This window comes from Chiloscyllium punctatum, chromosome 1 (genome assembly GCF_047496795.1).
Source record: "Chiloscyllium punctatum isolate Juve2018m chromosome 1, sChiPun1.3, whole genome shotgun sequence".
Classification (NCBI taxonomy): domain Eukaryota; kingdom Metazoa; phylum Chordata; class Chondrichthyes; order Orectolobiformes; family Hemiscylliidae; genus Chiloscyllium; species Chiloscyllium punctatum.
The window spans coordinates 114,547,289-114,568,497 of NC_092739.1; the positions used below are offsets into that span (position 1 = coordinate 114,547,289).

Genomic DNA, 21,209 nt, shown 5'->3' on the forward strand with positions numbered 1-21,209 from the left:
TCTCCTGGCCCAGAGGTAAGGACACCACTGTGCCACAGTACATCAGAGTTGGAGGAAGTGAATATTTGTGTACATGGTAACAATAAAGGTGGTAGCTTTGTCTCTGATGATATCTTGCTTAAATGTCCTTGAGGCATACATCTAGATAAGCTTTCTGAATAGGATGAGGTTGTGGAAATATCTAAAAATATTGGAAATTCAAAGGGAATTCACTACGATATAGTAATTAGGGAAGAGAGACAGACAGATAGACAGAGGGAGAGAGGGAGAGAGGGAGAGAGGGAGAGAGGGAGAGAGGGAGAGAGGGAGAGAGGGAGAGAGGGAGAGAGGGAGAGAGGGAGAGAGGGAGAGAGGGAGAGAGGGAGAGAGGGAGAGAGGGAGAGAGGGAGAGACCACCTCTGACATCAGTTTCAAAAATCACTATTTTCCAGTCCCTTTCAGGCCTGAAGAAGTTGTATCGGACTCAAAACATAAAATCTGTTTCTCTCACTCTCTCTCTCTCTCTCTCTCTCTCCACAGATGCTGTCAGACCAGCTGAATTTCTGCAGCATTTTCTATTTCTGTCAGATTTTTAGCATCCGCCTTTGCTTTTGTTAAAGTGCTATTTCTTTTAGCCCTAATGATCCTAACTCTCTTCATACTGAAGGCAATGTTTCTCTACTTATTATGTAGCTAGTTTCTATCATCCTGAACAGAAATAATTCTGGCCAACCTGAAAAAGACTGAAGATGTTTATCACATTGCATGGTCAAAGTAGTTATAATTTAAAGGTCAGTTCGTTAAATAGCCCTGTTCCACTTTTTAAGTGCTGTTCTTCCATTGAGTATTGGCACTGCCAGGTGTCATTATTTGAAAGCATTTCTGCAATCAAGTGCTGAGGAGGTAATTAGGTAGAAATATTTATTTTAAATAGGTGTCACATTTAGATTTACAAAATATTACAACGTCCAGATAGACGTTCTTGCATTAGAATAAACAGTCACACAAAGAAGTTAGGAGTCAAAGCAATCTACAGGTCAGCAAAAAGACCCTTCAACCCATCAAGTTTGAACCAATCAAAAATAGGCACTTAACTATTCCAGTCCCAATAGCTGGTCCAAAGCCTGTATGACTTGACATGGCAAGTGCACATTTCAATACTTCATGACTGTTATGAGGGTTTACCAGAACTTATTCTCTTACATATTTATCAAAAAAAGGGAGGTGACAGCCTACTGGTATTATCACTGGACTGTTAAATCCAGTGACACAGATAATGTTCTGGGTGACAAACTTTCAAAACCCATTATGGCAGATGGTGGGTTTTGAATTCTGATACCCATTTAATGGTCATCTTTTAATACTACATCGCAAATGGATATTATTCTGTGCAATCAATCAGTCTGTTCCCTTAACGCTGGTAAAGTCAAGCATGCTCAACAAGTAGGTTTTATGCATCTCACTGAGTAAATGACAGCCACACTCACCCAGCTTGGCAATGCTCCCCAGGTAGGCACACGCTGGCAAAGATCACGAAGGATACGAATAATAATCACACAAGACTGCAAACCATTGGCTCTAGCCTAAAGTAGAAATAAAAATTTAAATCATGTGACGTTAACCAGTCTCCAAGCTCGAGACTAGATAATGGGAAAAACACTGCTGCTTCAAAACAAAAACTTGTAAAGATGGTGGATTAATTAAAAATATATATCCAGCACTTTACTCATGAGTGTACAGTCTACAGCAGAATTTTTCTGTTCTGTGGAAGAAATGGGGGTCAAAGTACACAGCAGAAACAGGAAGAAGCTGGCCTAGCTCATCTTCCTGGCCTCTTGAGAACTTCTTGTCCCGCACGTTCTTCCTTTATCGTATATCAAAAGAACATGGAATTTACACTGAAAAGTCTACAATTTCACAGAAGATAAATTGAAAGAATCAATAAAAAAGTCACGGAACACAGAGTAGACTGCCTTTTCTTACTGCATATTTAACACACTGCAAACTCACAGTAAGTTAGGGCAACTTCTCGGTCTCCCGTGTTATCATACAAACGTTAAATTTCAAAATAAAATTATAAATGGAGCAGGTGAAGAAAAGTTTACAAAAGCTAAGCATAAAGCATTTAAAATTCCCTTCTAAAAGCCGGTTAAAACTGCAGCCTTATGGAACAATTACATCAACACAATACTGATAAAGTGCAAACATTATGTAAAGCGACACAAGGATGCCTCATGCTACAGTCAATGACCAGAAAAAAAGTTAATGAACAATTTAAATGTTTTAAACAATAGAAAAAGGGAACCGAAAGAAAAAAAAAACAACAAACAAAAAGGGGTAAATCAAAAATATTTTTCCTGGTCACTTTTAGGCAAAGGCACGATCAATGTAGGCAGCCTTGGGAATATTAGGTTTACAATGTGATAGCTCATTTTCATGGAAAAGTCATAAACTCAATTATCTCTCATAAGGCTACAAGAAGAAAGTAAAATGATGTTCCGAACCTGGAACCACTTAGCGTGGCGTAGAGCAGCCAGAGCGTCAAGGCATTTTTGCCTGTCCAAGACGTCCGGTGGATCTTTCACCATAACCGAGGTTACATCTAAAATGGATCGAATTGGCAAAGTGCAGTGAGGAATGGGTGTTTGACCAGGTAGGCATGTCATTTCAGAAACATAGCCATACTGCCACACATACTACGCAAAACTGACATTTCTTAAATGAATACTTTTTTGTAAAATATCCAATAAGTTCCAATTAAATGTATTATAATACTTGAGGTTTTTTGATGTCTCAAGTGACTCAATGAACATGAGGTTTTGTTGACACTTTTAAAAACACTCAGTCTAATCGTATAAATACAGACTCTGCTTCAATTATTAGTTTGTCCTAAAGTACAAGGAGGACTAGTAGCCACACTTCACCAGCCAATTCAGAACATATTATAGAAGGGCCTCCAGAAATCCATGTAGAGAATTTAGAAGAATCTTGTAAACATGAAATTGTCAATTGGTACGGTACATATTTTAATTAGTTCACTGGTATTTCATTTTGTTTATGCAGAAGGAATGTCTCTTAAATCCACTGTACATTAGTGTTTAAAATTTTATCTAACCTGGAGTTTCCATTCAATGCCAGATACGAGGCATTACAATAATTTTGCAGTACATAGTGATCTAGAAAAATAACTACAGTCATAATTAAATAGAAATCCATTCAGCTGGAGCAGCAACTCCATTTAATAAGATCATGGCCAAACTGTAACCTTAACTCACTTTCCTGCTTGCCCACCAATCCCAATTCATCAAATTTCCTTGTCAATCAACAATCAATCCAACACTGCTTTGAATATATTGCATGATATAGCTTTTGACTGCTGTCTGAGATAGAGAACTCTTAAGTACTCTCAGATTCTCATGTTTCAATAACACCTCTCTTTCTTCTAAATTTCAAAGAGCATAACCTGCTCAACCCTCTTCTCATTATACAACCCTTTCCTCCAAGGAATCAGCTGTGAATCTTCTTTGATAGCTTCCAAACAGAATTACATCCTTTCTGAAGCAAGGAGATCAACATTATCAACACCATTTCTGATGAAGCTTCATTAAAGCCCAAACAGCTATAGCAAGACTTCTGTGTTTACTGTCCTTTTGTCTTGAAATGAAGGCAAACACTCAATTTACTATACCCATTAGCCAGTTTTGTGATTCATACATGGGCACACCGAATTCCTCTACCATATATTTTGCAATCTCTATTTGAATAACATTCTAGATTTTTGTTCTTCTTGCAAACTGAAAAAGCTCACATTTTCTCATACTGTACCCCATCTGCCAAAATGTTGCTTATTCTCTTAACCTATGTGCCTTTACAGACACCTAATATCTTTACAACTTGCTTTATTTTTGTGTTGAGCAAATTTAACTTTGATGTAAACAGTGCCTTAATCTTGGTCAATAATGTAAATTGTCGTGATGTCCCAGCACTGATCCATAGAACATACAACGTTACAGCACAGTACAGACCCTTTGGCCCTCGATGTTGTGCTGACCTGAGAAATTAATCTGATGCCCACCTAACCTACACCATTCTATTATTATCCATATGTATGTCCAATGCCCAGTTAAATGCCCTTAACATTACGAGTCTACTATTATTGCAGCCAGGCCGTTCCACGCCCCTACTACTGAGTAAAGGAACTACCCCAATATCTGTCCTAAATCCATCACACCTCAATTTAAAGCTATGTCCCCTCGCATTAGCCCTCACCATAGGAAAAAGGGTCTCACTGTCCACCCTATCTAACCCTCTGATTATCTTGCACATCTCAATTAAGTCACACCTTACTCTAAGTCCATACACATCACATCAACAGCCTTAACCTTATCCATCTGTTTTGTTACCTTCTCATAGAACTTAATAAGGTTAGTGAGGCACCACCCACCCTTCACAAAACCATGTTGACTATTCCTAATCAAATTATTCCTTTCCAGATGATTATAAATCCTCTGCCTGATAACCCTCTGACATTTTACCCGCAACCGAAGGAAGGCTCACTGGCCTATAATTACTAGGGTTGTCCCGACTCCTGTTCTTAAACAAGAGAATAACATTTGCTATTCTCCAGTCTTCTGGCACTACTCCTGTCGACAATGATGACAAAGGCCGAAGCCAAAAGCTTTGCATTCTTCTCCACGACTTCCAAGAGAATCAGAGAATAAATCCCATCCAGCCCTGGGGTCTTATCTATTTTCAGATCTTCCAAAATTGCTAAAACCTGCTTTGTCAACCTCAATCTCATCTAATCTAATCTAATCTAGTAACTTGTATCTCCGTTTTCTCACTAACATTACCATTTTAGAATGTGAATACTGACAAAAGTATTCATTAAGCCCTTCCCCCTGCTCAGATTCCACACACAACTTCCCACTACTACCTTTGATTGGCCCTAATCTTACTCTAGTCATTTTTTCTTCCTGATATACCTATAAAAGGCCTTAGGATTTTCCTTGACCTTATCATGTCCCCTCCTGGCTCTTCTTAGCCATCTCTTTAGATCGTTTCTGGCTAACGTACAACTCTCAAGGCCCCGAACTGAGCCTTCACACCTCATCCTCACATAAGCCTTCCTCTTGACAAGAGATTCAACTTTTTCAGTAAACCATGGCTCGACAACTACCTCCCTGCCTGATAAGTATATATTTATTCAAGGAACAGCTACTGAGTGTCCTTGATAAGCTCCACATTTCAAGATCGTCCATCTCCCGCAGTTTCCTTCCCCATTCTATGCTTCCTAAATATTGCCTAATCGCATCATAATTGCCTTTCCTCCAGTTATACCCCTTTCCCTGTGGTATATACTTATCCCTGTCCATTGCTATTGTAAACATAACTGAATTACGGTCGCTATCGCCAAAGTGCTCACCTACCTCCAAATCTAAAACCTAGCTGGGTTCATCCCCCAGTACCAAAGCCTTGTTGGCCTGTCCACCTGCTGTGTCAAAATACCCTCCTGTACACATTGAACAAAAAGTGACCTATCCAAATTACTTGAACTATTGTATTCCTAGTCAATATTGGAGAAGTTAAAGTTCTCCATAACAAGTACTCTGTTACTCTTGCTCCTATCGAGAATCACCTTTGCTATCCTTTCCTCTATATCCCTGGAACAATTTGGAGACGTATAGAAAACTCCCAACAAGCCAACCTCTCCTTTCCTGTTTCTAACCACAGCCCAAACAACCTCAGTGGGTGAATCCTCAAATGTTATCTCAGGTGCTTGAACACTACCCTTGGTTAACAATGCCACACTCCCTCCTCTTTTACCATCTTCTCTGTTCTTACTGAAACATCGAAATCCCAGAATCTGCAAGAACCATTCCTATCCCTCCTCTAGCCTGTCTCTGAAATGGCCACAACATCGAAACCCCATTATACACATTTCAAACCAACATCCCGATTGCCTGTGCCCTCTGATGACCTTGTAAACCTATCCCTGACCTCATTACCCTCAACCTCCTGTACACTGGAACTACAGTTTAGGTTCCCATTCCCCTGCTGCATTAGTTTAAACCCCCCCCCCCCCGAACAACAGTAGCAAGAGGTTTTTCATTTGTGGTTTTCAAATCGACTGGGACAGTTCCAGAATCTATAGAAATTTCAAAGATGACAACCAATGCATCCCTCTGCAGCCACTTCATCTAAGACTCCTAAATGTAGTCCATCAGGTCCAAGGGAACTGTCAGCCTTTAGTTCCAATAGTTTTCGAAGTGCATTTCGCATAGAAAATGCTTTAAAGTTCCTCCTTTCTATTGCCATCTTAATTTTAAGCTATTCTCGGGAAACTTACGTTTCCTACAATAAAAACAGATATAAAATGCTTACTTAATACTTTCACTCTTTGCTTGCTTCTCATCAACTCCTCAGTCTCACCTTTTAAAAAACCAACGCTCACTTCAGGCATTCTATTTATGAATTTGCAAAAACTCTTACCATCTGCAATTATATTTCTAGCTAGCTTTCTCATGATACACAAGATACATTATTTTTTAAATTCCAAAGTGAAAAAACATTACCTCAACTGTACCCTTGTTTTAAAGGTTCCCTAAAATATCTTTTATTTAGATAAATGTGAAGGATACAAGTGATAGAAGTTTTTAAATTACATCCACAAATATTGCAGTTTATCTGGAGGTATGTACTGTCATTATTGGATATAATGCAGAGGCATCCTGATATTAAACCTCAAATATTAATACACTGACATTGAAAAAGAACTACCAGGCCAGCATAGCTTAGTTTCCAAACTAATTTTTTCTATGATTTAAGACCTCAGATCCAAAAAATGGTTTTAACTCTTAAGGTTAACCAAATGTTTTTGACGATTGATTTGAAAATTAGAAGTTTTAGTTTAAGCAGTGTACTTAGGAGTGACAAAGTCACCAGTAGAACGTGTTATCCATTTAGGTAATTTTCACAGTAACATTTAGGCAGCACAGTTTACTTCATTTAAATAAACTTCACTTGAATTACTGAAAACTTAATCTCCAAAGTTTGGATGATGGTGTGATTATTTATTAAATTGTCTATGCCTTATTATTTAAAATATCTGGTCAAAAATCACTAATTAGGAAATTTCAGTAATTGTTAATGAATACTGCAATCTGTGTCAGTAACCAAGGATTCTTAAAGCCCTGAGGGAAATTATGGTAGTTTTATTCTAACCTGAGATGACTTTGATTTTTGGTACAAATGAAAGGGCAGTGATTTTACTTCAGCAATTTCAATATGCTATTCAGCTATGATTTGTTCACAAATGTTGTTGTGAGCTGGTGTGTAAATGATTGTTGGACTGCTTTGAAAATAAATGAATTTTTGTGGCCCTGCTAAAGTTTCATAGAAATAATTATCACCTATATTTCAGCAGCATCAAACTAAGTCAAAGAAAGCAGGAAAGGAAATGGAATTCTGCAAGAACACTTAAGAGATAGACCGATACCACATATCTGGTAGTATATGTAATGCTGGCATAACATACCAGACATTTCCTTGTAAACAAACCACCAAAGCAATTTGAATGTGTTTAGTTTGGAACTACACAATTTTAGAAATTGAACTTCAATTAAATGTAATTTTTGTATAAAAGGGGATTGTGAAAGACAATTTACTTAATTTTAAAGAAAGTAAAAATATCTGATACCAACACTAAGTGGCATTGTTCGATCTCTAGATACATTTTATATATAAGCAAGGCTGGAGTGGCCCCAGTCCATCCAACAACTGTGTGGCAGGTGTGGCTAAGCTCTTACAAAAACCTTGGTCAAAAATCCTTCCGATGACGTGGCAGCAGCCCCTGAGAGGATTCGATTCTTGCTGTTGATGCTAGAAGGCTTTGGACTGAATCCATGAGCTATGGATAGATAAAAACAACCATCTTGCTGGAAATCCACATCCCAACAAAGGTCACAAATAAGTTATTGCAGAGTCAAAACCAGCAAAACACGCAGACTCAACTTGGCGGCAGTCTAACAATTAAGGGAATTTTTTCCTTATACCCGTCCCTTATCCATCAGAGATTCCTCTCGCAAAGCCTTCATTAGTAGTAGTTTAGTAACTCCCCTAAGGATTTTCTGAAAGCCTACAATAAAATCTGGCATTTTACATTACCAGGGCTCTAAAATTCAATGAAATGTAAGAATATTGTGCTGTTCCTCAGGTCAGAAGTGACAAAAAGTTTGCTCATTTTTAAACTGTACAATGTTTTTACTCAAAAGATATTCAATTACTTTGGTGCCTGGGATTTATCTCCCCCCCCACCCCCGCAATTAAATCCATATTTTTGAAAAAAATTATCCATTACTGTTAAAGCTTTAGCTTGTTTTCTGGAGACAAAAAAATCAGCTTTACAGTTATATGTCAGCAACTCAAACAAGATGCTTCAGCAGACAACTCAAGTTAATTAGCATTCCTCAGGCCATGTTACCAGTTATTTCATATTGTGGTTTTTAATTTTTTAGGATATCAAGTGCCTGTCACATCTAATAAGAGTTTCCAGACAACAAATCTGAATTTAAGAGCCCTGTTCTGTTATAAGGAATCCCATGAATTATGTGAAAAATGTTTAAAAATATGAACACCAACACACTTGGAAGTTATATTACAAAAATATTCTTAAGAATACAGGGTTCAGCTTGCACTCAGGGGAGCCATGTGTTGAATACCAAGGGACCTCAGAATAGTGAGTTCTACAACACTTTCCTTTACGATCACAGTCAACTTCACATATTGCACACAATAACATGCTTTGAATTCCACTTTCTTTCAAGTCTCTTATATACTGAAAAGTGTCATAGAGTAACTCCTAGGGCCCATTGGCATCTGAAGATAGCAGGAAAAAAAAAACAGAACAGAGAAGCAGACAAGTAAAGAATCTTAGACAGCCAACCTCCATCCCTCATGTTCTCCTCTCTAATGACCGGGGATGTAAGTGTGATGGTGACTTGCATTTTTGGTTCCGTATATGAATTGAGTAGTATGGCAGAGTCAGGTATGCAGCACTTCACTTCATATTTCTCAGGAGTGGTTACCTGTAGTTAGATTTTTAAAAATTAATTCGTAAAAGCTGACCAATACACAGTTCAGCATTACAAACATCAAAACAGAAATTGGAAAACAGTCAAAATTTGTAAACAGAAATAAATTTTATGTTTTCCTTTTTACAGTAATTTGTAAATTTCACCATCTATGAAGTTTTAGTTTTACATTCCCAACATCTGTAGTTTTTCCATCACTTCTTTTGATACAAAAGGAGACAAAAATAAATACTGAACTTTCACAGCAGTGGCACTTTCTATCTTTGGTTGAAAAAAGTTAACACGTTTCTAGATCCCATTTCATGAAAATGTCAGGATATCAACACCGAAACTCTACAAAATGGTCTTATGTCCTGTGCTCATAATAATTGCCTGTAAGCCACAGGTGCCTGCCAAATGTAATAATAGCAAAAAAAAGTTCTGTTAATCTACCAATCCAAGTCATTCTGGGTTTAGTAAGCAAAATTATGCTAAAGACATGTTTTAAAATCAGTCACCAGAGTTTTGTTTTGAGCAAAAGTACCATACCGCAAGCTGCTTTGGCAAGTTCTCTGCAATGCGATTTAGCAGTGTTCCGGTTGGTTTCTCTGCACAGAGCAGAACAAGGTTCACATTTTTGTCCCCACGTAACAGCAACCCTTTGGCAAGCACACCAACTCGCATGACACCTTTCAAAGCTCTCTGGCTATCGTCTCTTCTGTAGCAAGTTTGGGTAGGAGAGATAAAAGATGCAAATCAAGTTTCTGTACCTACTGTAGCTATTTGTAAAATAGTAAAAACATTAGTTGATTTCAAGACCAAGTGTCAAACTCTACTTTTCCCACGACTCAAATAATTCTGCCCCTTTTTGCATATCTCTTTTACTTAAAAGTTTCTTTGTACCAATTTATATCCCTTTCCATCAAAATCTGGTGAGAAGCAGAGGCCATAATTATTTACAATATGTAAATGATTTGGATGAGGTAAGCAAATGTAATACACCCAACTTTATCAATGACACCAGAAGAGGTGAGAAATCAAGCAGTGAGGATGACAATCTGCACAGGGATATAGAGGAGAAAGTGAGGACTGCAGATGCTGGAGATCAGAGCTGAAAATGTGTTGCTGGAAAAGTACAGCACGTCAGGCAGCATCCAAGGAGCAGGAGAATCGACGTTTTGGGCATGAGCTCATTCCTGAAGAAGGGCTCATGCCCGAAACGTCAATTCTCCTGCTCCTTGGATGCTGCCTGACCTGCTGTGCTTTTCCAGCAACACATTTTCTGCACAGGGATATAGACAAAGTAAGCATCTGGGCAAAGTTTTGGCAGACAGAATATAAAGAAAGAAGCTTATGCACCTTGGTCGGAAGATTAGACGGGCAGAATATTATTTAAATGAGAAAAAACTACATTAAGCTACATAACAGAAAGATTTGGGAATCCTAATCCATGAATCATGAAAGGCTAGCATCCAAGTTCAGTAGGTAATAGGGAAAGCAAATGGAATGTTGGCCTTTATTTCAAAAGGGAATGGAGTATAAAAATAGGGAGATTTTGCTAAAAATATACAAGGCACTAGGCAGGCTACAGCTGGAATACTGTAAACTGTTTCGGGCTCATTATCTAATAAAAGAAATGCTGACATTGGAGGCTGTCCAAGTAAGGTTCACCAGGTGAATGGAGGAACTGTCTTATGAGGAGAGGTGGACTAGATTGTGCCTGTACTCACTGAAAAACACAAGGATGAGAGGCATTCAAGGTTCTAACAGTAGATGCGGAAGGTCACTTCCCCTTGTGGGAGAGATGAAGATCAGCCAGCATTATCTCAGTTTAAGATATCACATAGTTAAGGCAAGTAGGGATGAATTTCTTCTGAGGAAAGTGAATGTGTGGAATTCTTTACTGCAGAGATCTGTGGAAGCTGGGACAATAAGTATATTCAAGGTTGAGATAGACAAATTTTTAATCAATAAGGGAACGAAGAGTTATGGGGAAAAGGCAAGAAATTGGAGTTGAGGACCATCAGATCAACCGTCATTTCACTGAATTGCAAAGCAGGCTCAATGGGCTGAATGGCAATTCTGCTCCTATGTCTTTCAGTCTTAGGATGTAGATTTTCATTGGGACCAGAAAACTTTGTCCTATTTTCTTCATGGTATGGGATAGGCAATTGTCCTCAAGTGAACTGGCTTCCTAGACCACTGAAGAGGACAATTATGAGTCAACCACATTGTTGCCATAAAGCTACGTCAGTTTCTTGAGATCATTTTTTACTTTGAGTAGTAAAGATAGCATTATTTTAAATGTAGATCTCAGTTCTAAACATTCATCTTCAAAGCCATTATGTGTAACAACCATGTACATTATTTGTAACGTAATCAGATCAGAGTAAAATTAGTACAGAAAAGTCAGAGTCATCGAGTTGTACAGCATTGAAACAGACCCTTCAGTCCAACCCATCCATGACGGCCAGATATCTCAACCCAATCTAGTCCCACCTGCCAGCACCCGGCCCATATCCCTCCAAACCCTTCCTATTCATATACCAAATGCCTTTTAAATGTTGCAATTGTACCAGCCTCCACCACTTCCTCTGGCAGCTCAGGTCAGGCAGTCACAATTCGCAAAAAAAATTCTACAAAATTCTGAATTAAAAAATAAAGCAATAAAAGGAAATGTTGATCATCTATAACCCTGGAGACATTAAACATTTCTGTAAACATTTTTCTGTTGTTCACAGGACATGTGGCATGAACCACCTTCTTGAGCCACTGTGTTGCGCAAGTACATCCAGAACGCTGTTACGTTCTCGGATCGCCAAGGAGTGGCAGTTGGAGTTTAATTTTGATAAATGTAAAGTGCTGCATTTTGGAAAAGCAAATCAGGGCAGGACTTGCACGTTTAAATGGTAAGACCCTGGGGAGTGGTGCTAAACCAACAGACCTTGGAGTGCAGATTCTTGATCCTTGAAAGTGGAGCTGCAGGTAGATAGGATAGTGAAGGAGGCATTTAGTACTTGCCTTTATTGGTCAGTGTATTGAGTACAGGAGTTGGGAGGTCATGTTGCAACTGTACAGAACATTAGTTAGGCCACTTTTGGAATACAAAAAAATAGTCGTTTCGGGCAAAAGCCCTTCATCAGGAAGCCTGAAGGGCTTTTGCCCGCAACATTGATTTTTCCTGCTCCTTGGATGCTGCCTGACCTGCTGTGCTTTTCCAGCACCACACTAATCTTGACTCTAATCTCCAGCATCTGCAGTACCCACTTCTGCCACTTTTGGAATACTGCATTCAATTCTGGTCACCTGCTAAGAGATATTAAGGGATTAATTTGCTCTGCTGACCTGTGAGAAATTGGATGCCCTGGGGATAAAAGATGTAGGTTTCTCTGACTTGCAGATACAATATATAAAAAAACATTGTCATCTCCTACTATTCAGAGTAGATTTACATTATCATCTCCTATTCAGAATCAATAAGAACACAAATTGAAATTCTGACCAGGCCCTGCAGTTTAAAAACAAATGTACAACAACAGATTTTGCCATTAAGGAAAAATCTGAATTACATTGTTTCTGGAAACAGTCAAGTCACCGCATTGTGTCTAGAGTGGCACGTGATTATCGGGGAGTGGCTGGGAGTTGTCTTATGGGCATTTCTGACTGTGATGTAAAAATTTTGTAAGGAAGAAAGAATTGGTCCCTTTGTTCAGAGGACTTCTCTTGACATGCTTCACAAGTATTGCGAAGAGTGTTAAGTGACCCTCCAAAGCTTGCAGTTGCCTCAAATTTTGGTTGTTCACAGAAATTGGCATATTGCAGTTGCATAAAGTGTGTAAGAATCTCAAGAAAAAGAACCTAACAGCTATAGGAAAAATGTTGTAAAACTTCCATGGGTTCAGAAAAGATTTAGAAGGATGTTGCCAGGGTTGGAGGGTTTGAGCTATAGGGAGAGGCTGAATAGGCTGGAGCTGTTTTCCCTGGAGTGGTGGAGGCTGAGGGGTGACCTTATAGAGGTTTAGAAAATCATGAGGAACATGGATAGGGTAAATAGACAAGGTCTGTTCCCTGGGGTGGGGGATTCCAGAACTACAGGGCATAAGTTTAAATGAGGGGGGAACGATTTAAAAAGGGGCCTAAGGGACAACTTTTTCACAAAAAGGGTATGGGAATGAGCTGTCAGAGGAAGTGATGGTACAATTGCAATATTTAAAAGAATCTGGATGGGTACATGAATAGGAAGGGTTTAGAGAGGGACATGGGCTAAAGTGCTGGCAAATGCGACTAGATTAATTTCAGATATCTGGTTGGCATGGACGAGTTGTACCAAAGGGTCTGTTCTCCTGCTGTACACCTCTATGACTCTATCTTAAATTAGTGACAATGAAGGACAGCATTTGGGTGTGATAAAAATCATCCTTGGTCGAAGAATAACAATTCAAAATAAATCTGGTCGACTACACTAAATTTGGAAAATAGTGCATTCTCACAAATGGTTATTCAAGGTAAAAGTATTCTACGTGTATAAATGAATATTTAAAATATATCAAATCTCTCACAATACAAAGAAATTAAGCATTGCTAGAGGAGATAAAAGTTGAAGCTTTTCATTGCAGTCAGGATGATTTATAGCATCAGAGGCAGATCAATGCCACCCATATGCCAACCAATCAACATCCTCTTCTCACTTTAATTGCAGTTTCTTTTCGAAAATCGCTTTTCTAAAAAACATTTCATTCCTAATGATTTTATGTCTCATTTTAGCAATGTTTAAGGTCTGTCCAAAATTATACTCTGAAGTGTCATACCTATCTTTGATTGCATCTTTCTTTTCATCCTCTTTGTTTTTTGGTTTATCTTGTTCAGTGATGCAGTCAGACACAAGTTTAAGAGCACGTTCAGTATTGGAAACAATTTTCTGGACAGCTTGCAGCTCCTCTTCAGTTGGATATATAGCAGCATGCTTTGTCATTACATAGCGATCATCCGATGAGTCTGGGCGCCTGGGAGGCTAAACAGATTGAAATTTAGTGCCAAAATAATGTATTTCCTTTGCTGCTTAAGTCAATTTATTACACTTATTCAACTACAACAAGGGAAAAAAACTACCTGCAGCCAGATTTCATCAGCTAATGATCAAAAAATGTTTAACATTTAATTTTCTCTCTCTTAAGCATCTAAGTCACAAGGTCTATTTGCAAATCATCATCTTTGTTTCTGCAACAACTAAATAATTGATTTTCCATCAACTCAATGGAAAAGTACATGTGAATTTTAAAACTTGCCATGTACAAATAGGAATGGTACGTTTCAATTTGATTAAAATCATCAAAACCAGACCCAAATAGCACAGGTTAAGAAATCAGTCACAGAGGCAAACAGTATGGAAACAGATCCTTCAGTTTAACCAGACCATGCCAATCATAATCCCAAACTAAACTAATTCCACCTGCCTGCACTTGACCCATATCCCTCCAAACATTTTTTATTCGTGTATTTATCTAAACAGCTTTCAAATGTTTTAACTGTAACTCCATCCATCATTTCCCCTGGATGTTCATTGCACATACAAAACACTCCATTAAAAAAACTCTCCCTCACGTCTTTTAAAATCTTTCTTCTCTCATCTTAAACATATGTCTCCTAGTCTTGAAATCCCTCACCCTAGGTAAAAGACACCTGCCATTCACCTATCTATACTCCTCGATTTTATAATCTCTCTAAGTATCCAACCTCTCTTTATACCTCAAACCCTCCATTCCCGGCTACATTTTACTAAATCTCTTCTGAACCTTTTCCAAATTAATAATATTATTCCTACAACAGGGGAATCACAACTGGACACAATACTCCAGAAGAGGCCTCACCAACGTCTTGGACAGTTGGTTCTGCTATAACACGTGTTTCTTCAATGAAAATTGGCTATAACACAACTGAAGACTTTAGACCATTATCTGTGGAACGCGAACTTCCCTTACCTGTATTAGCTATAACACGATTCCAGTCCCTTTGCTTTAAATGGTGCTGCTATTACACAATTTTCTTATAACACAGGATCGCATGGGAATGGAACTATCACGTTATATCAGAACAGACTATACAACCTCAATATGACATTCCAACCTCTGAGCAATGAATTCAAGTCCTTTCGATTCAAAGACTTCCAAATCATTTTAGTGTTGTGTGAATACTTCTATTTAGACTTATTTTAACAAATGGACTTCAACCTCACAAAAAGCAACATACTAATGGTCCATGGGGTTGCATCATTCCTGGTCGGACACCAAGGAGGCCTGGTGGATACCCATCAGCCATTCTGCGACGGTCATCCCAATAATGGTGTTCCTCTTCCATTCTCCTCCAGTAGATGTCCTCCTCATATCGCCTGAAGATATAAAATCCTTGCACTTTAGTTACCTTGCAAAAAAAATACAAAACCCGCAATCGACATTTTTCATCCTAAACATTGCATTAAATGGATTTTACTGAGACCAAAGTTAGTTAAAATGCTACATGACAGTTGAGAATAATTAATGCATTCTCAGGTTTTATAAATGTGACTTCACTACTTGAGGAGGAGAGAGAAAAAACAGAAAACTACATACCTGTTAGCCCCACATCAGTCAGAAGAAAATGGTCAGAATTTAAAGGATTGCAATAATTATACACTTAAATTATAGATTGGGCACAGTTAGATTTAGTAAAGAGAAATGTTTAACAAATCTACTGGAACTTAATTGAGAAAGTTACCTTGCATAGATAAATGAGACTCAGTCGACATGGCAATTTTTAGATATTCTGACAATCTTCCACACGGGAGGTTGATAAACAAACTTAGAACACCAATATTAGAGCACTTTTTATTCATTCACAGTATGTGGGCATTGCGGCTCGGCCAGCATTTATTATCCATTTCTAATCCCCACTTAAGAACCAGCCACATTGCTAAGGATCTGGAGTCATACGTCGGTTAGACAGTAGATTTCTTTAAATGATATTAAAGAACCTGATGATCAGTGGTCACCATTGGCTAATTTTTATCTCAGATTGCTAGTTAATTCAAAATTTCTCTACTTGCCACTGCGGGATTTAAGATCATGCTCAGAATATTAACCTGTAGCTCTGGATTTCTAGGAGTGGTTCACATAAAAAGAAATCAAAACTGAGAAATAAATGGATCATTGTCAGCTTGGCAGAGTAATACAAGGCCCCAGCTATTCAGCATCTGTATCAGTAAGTTAGATTTGAAGATCAAATATTATATTTCCACATTTCCTGATGACACAAAACAGGGTGGGAATGAGAGTTGATAAGGAGGGTGCACAGAGGCTTTAAATAAATTTAGACTGGCTGAATAGGCAGGAGAGTAACAGATGGAACATAACGTGGAATAATATGATGTCAGTCACTTTGGTAGCAAAGAAAGAAACGCACAGTATTTCTCAAGTCATGAGAAATTTGTGAAGTGTGAATAGGCAAAAGGACCTGGTGCTCTGGCTCATAAGTCACTGAAAGCTAACATGCAGCAAGTAATTGGAAGGCAAATTGTCTTAAAACAAGACAATATAAATACACTTGTAAAGAAGTCTTCCTAAAGCTGCACAAAGCCTTTCAGACCATACCTTGAGTATTATGTATTATTTTGGTCCACTTACCTGAGAAAGAATGTATCTGTCACAGAGAGATAACCTTAACTCCCATCTCTCCCCATAATAATTCCCCTACCAATTGAGAATCTCAGCCTTGAATATATTTAGTGGCACAGCCTCTTATATTCTTCTGCCATAAAAGCATTCCACAGAAAAGTCCTTATGCACCTACCCACTGAACGAACCTCTTTGGATTGCCTCCAATGACAGCATATCTTCTTTCAGGTAAGAGGACCAAAACAGTTCACAGTATTCTAGGTGCAGTCTGATGAATGCCTTGTATAGGTTTAGCAAGATCTCTCTTCTGTTATATTCCATTAACTTTGTAAGAAAGTCAAAAACTTTACTTACATTCCTTATTACCTATGGAACTTGTAAGCTAGCTTTTTTGTGATTTATGTTTCAAGACTCACAAACTCTGTCTTCTTCAGTCTTTCCTTATTTATATAATAACAGCCCCTCTGTTCTTCCTGTCAAAGTGAATAATCTTACACTTCCATAAATTATAGTCCATCTGCCATAGGATAGCTACAGGAGTAGACCATTCATCCAGTCGAGCTGCTCCCCTATTTAATAGGATCTCAGCTGATCAAATATTTTTAACCCACATCCAAAAAAGCATTTACAAAATTTGTAATCAGAAATCTATCAACCTCTATTCTAAATATACACAAAGACTGAGCTTCCTCTGGGGTAGAGAATTCCCAAGATTCACAATACTCCAAGATTGTGGAGAATTTGCAAATTTGAGTTATTATGGAGGAAGCTTTGGTGATATCACAGTCTATAATGCATGCTGCAGCAATGGTTTGCTGGCAGTTGAAGGACTTTAAGTTTAAAGTGGTGTATGAAATTCCAGAATCAGGGGCCAAGTGACAAAATGCATTTCCGATTGAATTCAAGACAGAGAGAGAGAGAGAGAGACACGGAGTAAAGAGTAGTTATTCACAATGACAGAGGTGGAAACTGTGTTCCATAAATATCTGCACTGACACCATGACTATTCACAACTTGCATCACTGATTTCAAGTTGTTGATGCAACATAGTCAGTCCTGTTGGTTCTGCACAATGTCTTCATTGTGCAAGAAGTTGATGCCCAGAGTGATGTGAGGTGGTCTGTCCAATTTTATTCTTATTATACCTGTAACTAGTGCTGGTGTCACAACTATTTACAACATATTTAGTACATATATTTTCAAGTAATTATGTCACATTTGCTGATGACAGCAAAATAAGCGGGAAGGAAGTAGAGAGGATAACACTGTGACACAAACAGGTTAACTTACAGTAATAGAGTTGTACAGCATAGAAACAGACTTTGATCCAACACATACATGTCAACCAGATATCCTAAATTAATCTAGTCTCATTTGCTAACATTTTTGACCCATACCCCTCTAAACCCTTCTTATTCATGTACCCAGGTGCCTTTTAAAATGTTGCAATTGCACCAGCCTCCAACACTTCCTCTGGCAGCTCATTCAATACACTTTGCGAAAAAATTAGCCTTTACGTCTCTTTTATATCTTTCCCATCTTACTTGAAACCTATGCCCTCTAGCTTTGGACCCCTTGACCCTGGGAAAAAGGCCTTGGCTATTCACCTTATCCACGTACCTCATGATTCAGCTTCTCTCTATAGCTCAAAAACTCCAACCCAAGCACCAATCTTTTCTGCACCCTTTCAAGTTTAACAACATCTCTCCTGTAGCAGGGAGACCAGAAATGAATATAGTATTCCAGAAGTGGCCCACCCAATATCCTGTACAGTTGCAAAACGACCTCCCAACTACTCTACTCAATGCACTGACCAATGATGGCAAGTGTACAAAAAGTCTTCTACACTACCTTTGTCTACCTGTGACTCCACCTACAAGGAACTATGAACCTGCACTCCAAAGTCTCTTTGTTTGGTAACATTCCCCAAGACCCAATAATTAAATGTACAAGTCCTGCCCTAATTTGCCAAAATGCAACACCCCACATTTATCTAAATTAAACTCCATCTGTCACTCCTCGGCCCATTGTTCAAGGTCGCACTGCACTCAGATAACCTTCTTCACTGTCCACTACACCACCAATTTTGGTGTCATGTGCAAACTTACTAATCATTCACATCCTCATTCACACATTAATGGACATAAGTTTGGCAGATGGGATATAATGTTGGAAAATGTGAGGATAGCTAATTTGGAAGGAAGAATAGAACAGCTGAGTATTATTTAACATCCATTAAAAGGATAATTGTTCCACATCTACTCCTACATCTCATGGACTTATCACTCTGGTTTTAGAATAATGTGCAGCAACGACCAAGCAAACATTTTTCACTTCCTCACCTGAAAAGCAACATGAAACCAGCGGCACGGTGGCACAGTGGTTAGCACTGCTGCCTCACAGCGCCAGAGACCCGGGTTCAATTCCCGCCTCAGGCGACTGACTGTGTGGAGTTTGCACGTTCTCCCCGTGTCTGCGTGGGTTTCCTCCTGGTGCTCCGGTTTCCTCCCACAGTCCAAAGATGTGCAGGTCAGGTGAATTGGCCATGCTAAATTGTCCGTAGTGTTAGGTAAGGGGTAAATGTAGGGGTATGGGTGGGTTGTGCTTCGGCAGGGCGGTGTGGACTTGTTGGGCCGAAGGGCCTGTTTCCACACTGTAAGTAATCTAATCTAATCTAATCTAATCAAACCAGGTAGGTTTTCAGGACAATCTAACAGTGTCATGATTACCAAAAGTAATACCAGTCTTTTATTCCACATCTATCAATTCCCAAATTTAAATTGCCTGTTTGGGATTTTGACTTAGATATTTGAACCATAACATATTGCACACATGTATGCGGTCCCCATAACTGCAGTCAATTCATGAACATATTAATATTTAAATAAACAAACAAACAAACAAACAGGAAAACATACATGCCTTCGTAGAATTTTAGTATGTTTCAGAATTACATAAAAGTTGTGAAGATTTAAGAATTACAACATTTAGAATTTCTGATTATAAACATGAAAATTAATTGCAACAAAGTAATCTCCTTTTAAATAAACACAAATGATCTGATTACCTCATTTCCATACGCCATCGCTCCTCTTCTTCCCTCCGTCTCCAATACTCTTCCTTCTGCATTTGTTTTCTCATTTTTTCTTCTTGGATTTTTCTTGCTCTAATGCTTGGTTTTACTTCGACTTGTAATTCAGGATTTACTTTTTTCTTATTTAACAGGAAGGAAGAAATATTTCACACCATTGTTGAAACATAGTTGACTGTTAATCATTTTATTAATTTGGCACTCACTTTATACTGCAGTCTGTGTCTTCTCCCCTTCAAATGCATTTCTTTTGCGTTTGGGTCATTGAAACTACACTCACACAACTTACAATGGAAACGAATCACTTTGCCTTCATCATTTCGAACCTTGCAAAAAAGATGAATATTTATTAATTTACAAAAGAAATCTCCTTGGTGTTTTTGTTAGAAGCAGCTCCAGCTAGAGGAGGGTCAAGATTAAGACAGACATGATATAGTGCTAAAGTTCATAGTGTCTCTGCCACAACACAGTGCAGTTAACAACCTATTGCCTATTTCTAAATTTACCCAGATGTGCTGGACAGGAAGAACCTTTGGTTTGGTTTGATTTGGTTTTATTTCAAATGCATATGTACATATAATGTGCCAATAACTCAAAGCAGTTAGCAACTCACTTGCACAAAAGTACAAAAGGGGATTGCACTTCGATCACACCACCTTGAAGAAACACAGGACAAAGTACCTCTCAGTAAATTTTAAATTAATAAAGCATGGTTGACTACAGCAGTTTAACCTCCAGCTTACCACCATCTTCCCCAGAGCAATTAATACTGGCCTGGCCAGTGGCAGACCATATCCCATCAACAACAAAATGACACAGATACAAGACCATAAGAAATCGGAATAGGATTAGGCTGTTCAACCCCTTGAGCCTGCTCTGCCATTCAATAGGATTATGGCTGATTTGACTCTTCACGTCTATTTTCCCATTCTTTCTCCATAACTCTTGATTCCTCCTACTAATCAAGAATCGGTCTGTCTGTCTACCTCAGTCTTCTTGAGAGACAGGGAATAAATCAACAACAATGGCTAAACAGAGTACATTGAAAGCTATGCTCAGTCATTGTTAAGGGGAAGTTATGACTGACCAAATTGACTGTACACAGCTTTTGATGCACTCTACTTGGACTTCAGCAAGGCTATTGATAAGACAGCAACGGTCAAGGGTGATTTTCCATATGGAAGTATGTGTCCAGTGGGATCCCACAGTGGTCATTGTTGGGCCCTTGCTGTTTTTTGTTTATATAAGTGATTGTAGGAGGGTTGATCACTAAACTTGCAGACAATATAAAAATTGAAGGGGTGATGATAGTGATGAGGATAGTCTGAGATTAGAAGAGGACACAGATGGGCTGGAATGGCAAATGAAATTCAGTCAAGATAAATATGAGGTAATAAATTGGACAAACAAGGCAAGAGAACA

General features: G+C 38.5%; 1 protein-coding gene across 3 annotated transcripts in view; it reads right to left on the bottom strand.

The window, feature by feature from the left end:
* zfr (zinc finger RNA binding protein) overlaps positions 1–21,209 on the bottom strand; it is a 96,228-nt gene that overhangs the window by 18,697 nt on the left and 56,322 nt on the right. The window contains exons 11-18 of one of the 3 annotated variants that reach the window (XM_072572616.1): positions 19,994–20,113; positions 19,764–19,909; positions 15,297–15,435; positions 13,859–14,061; positions 9,600–9,765; positions 8,924–9,065; positions 2,484–2,581; positions 1,467–1,562 (exon numbers count right to left, since the gene is read on the bottom strand). In XM_072572616.1, coding sequence (XP_072428717.1) covers positions 1,467–1,562; positions 2,484–2,581; positions 8,924–9,065; positions 9,600–9,765; positions 13,859–14,061; positions 15,297–15,435; positions 19,764–19,909; positions 19,994–20,113 — 1,110 coding nt within the window. Of the gene's footprint in view, positions 1–1,466; positions 1,563–2,483; positions 2,582–8,923; positions 9,066–9,599; positions 9,769–13,858; positions 14,062–15,296; positions 15,436–19,763; positions 19,910–19,993; positions 20,114–21,209 lie in introns of those variants that run through there. The other 2 variants (XM_072572606.1, XM_072572626.1) reach the window with 2 other exon arrangements.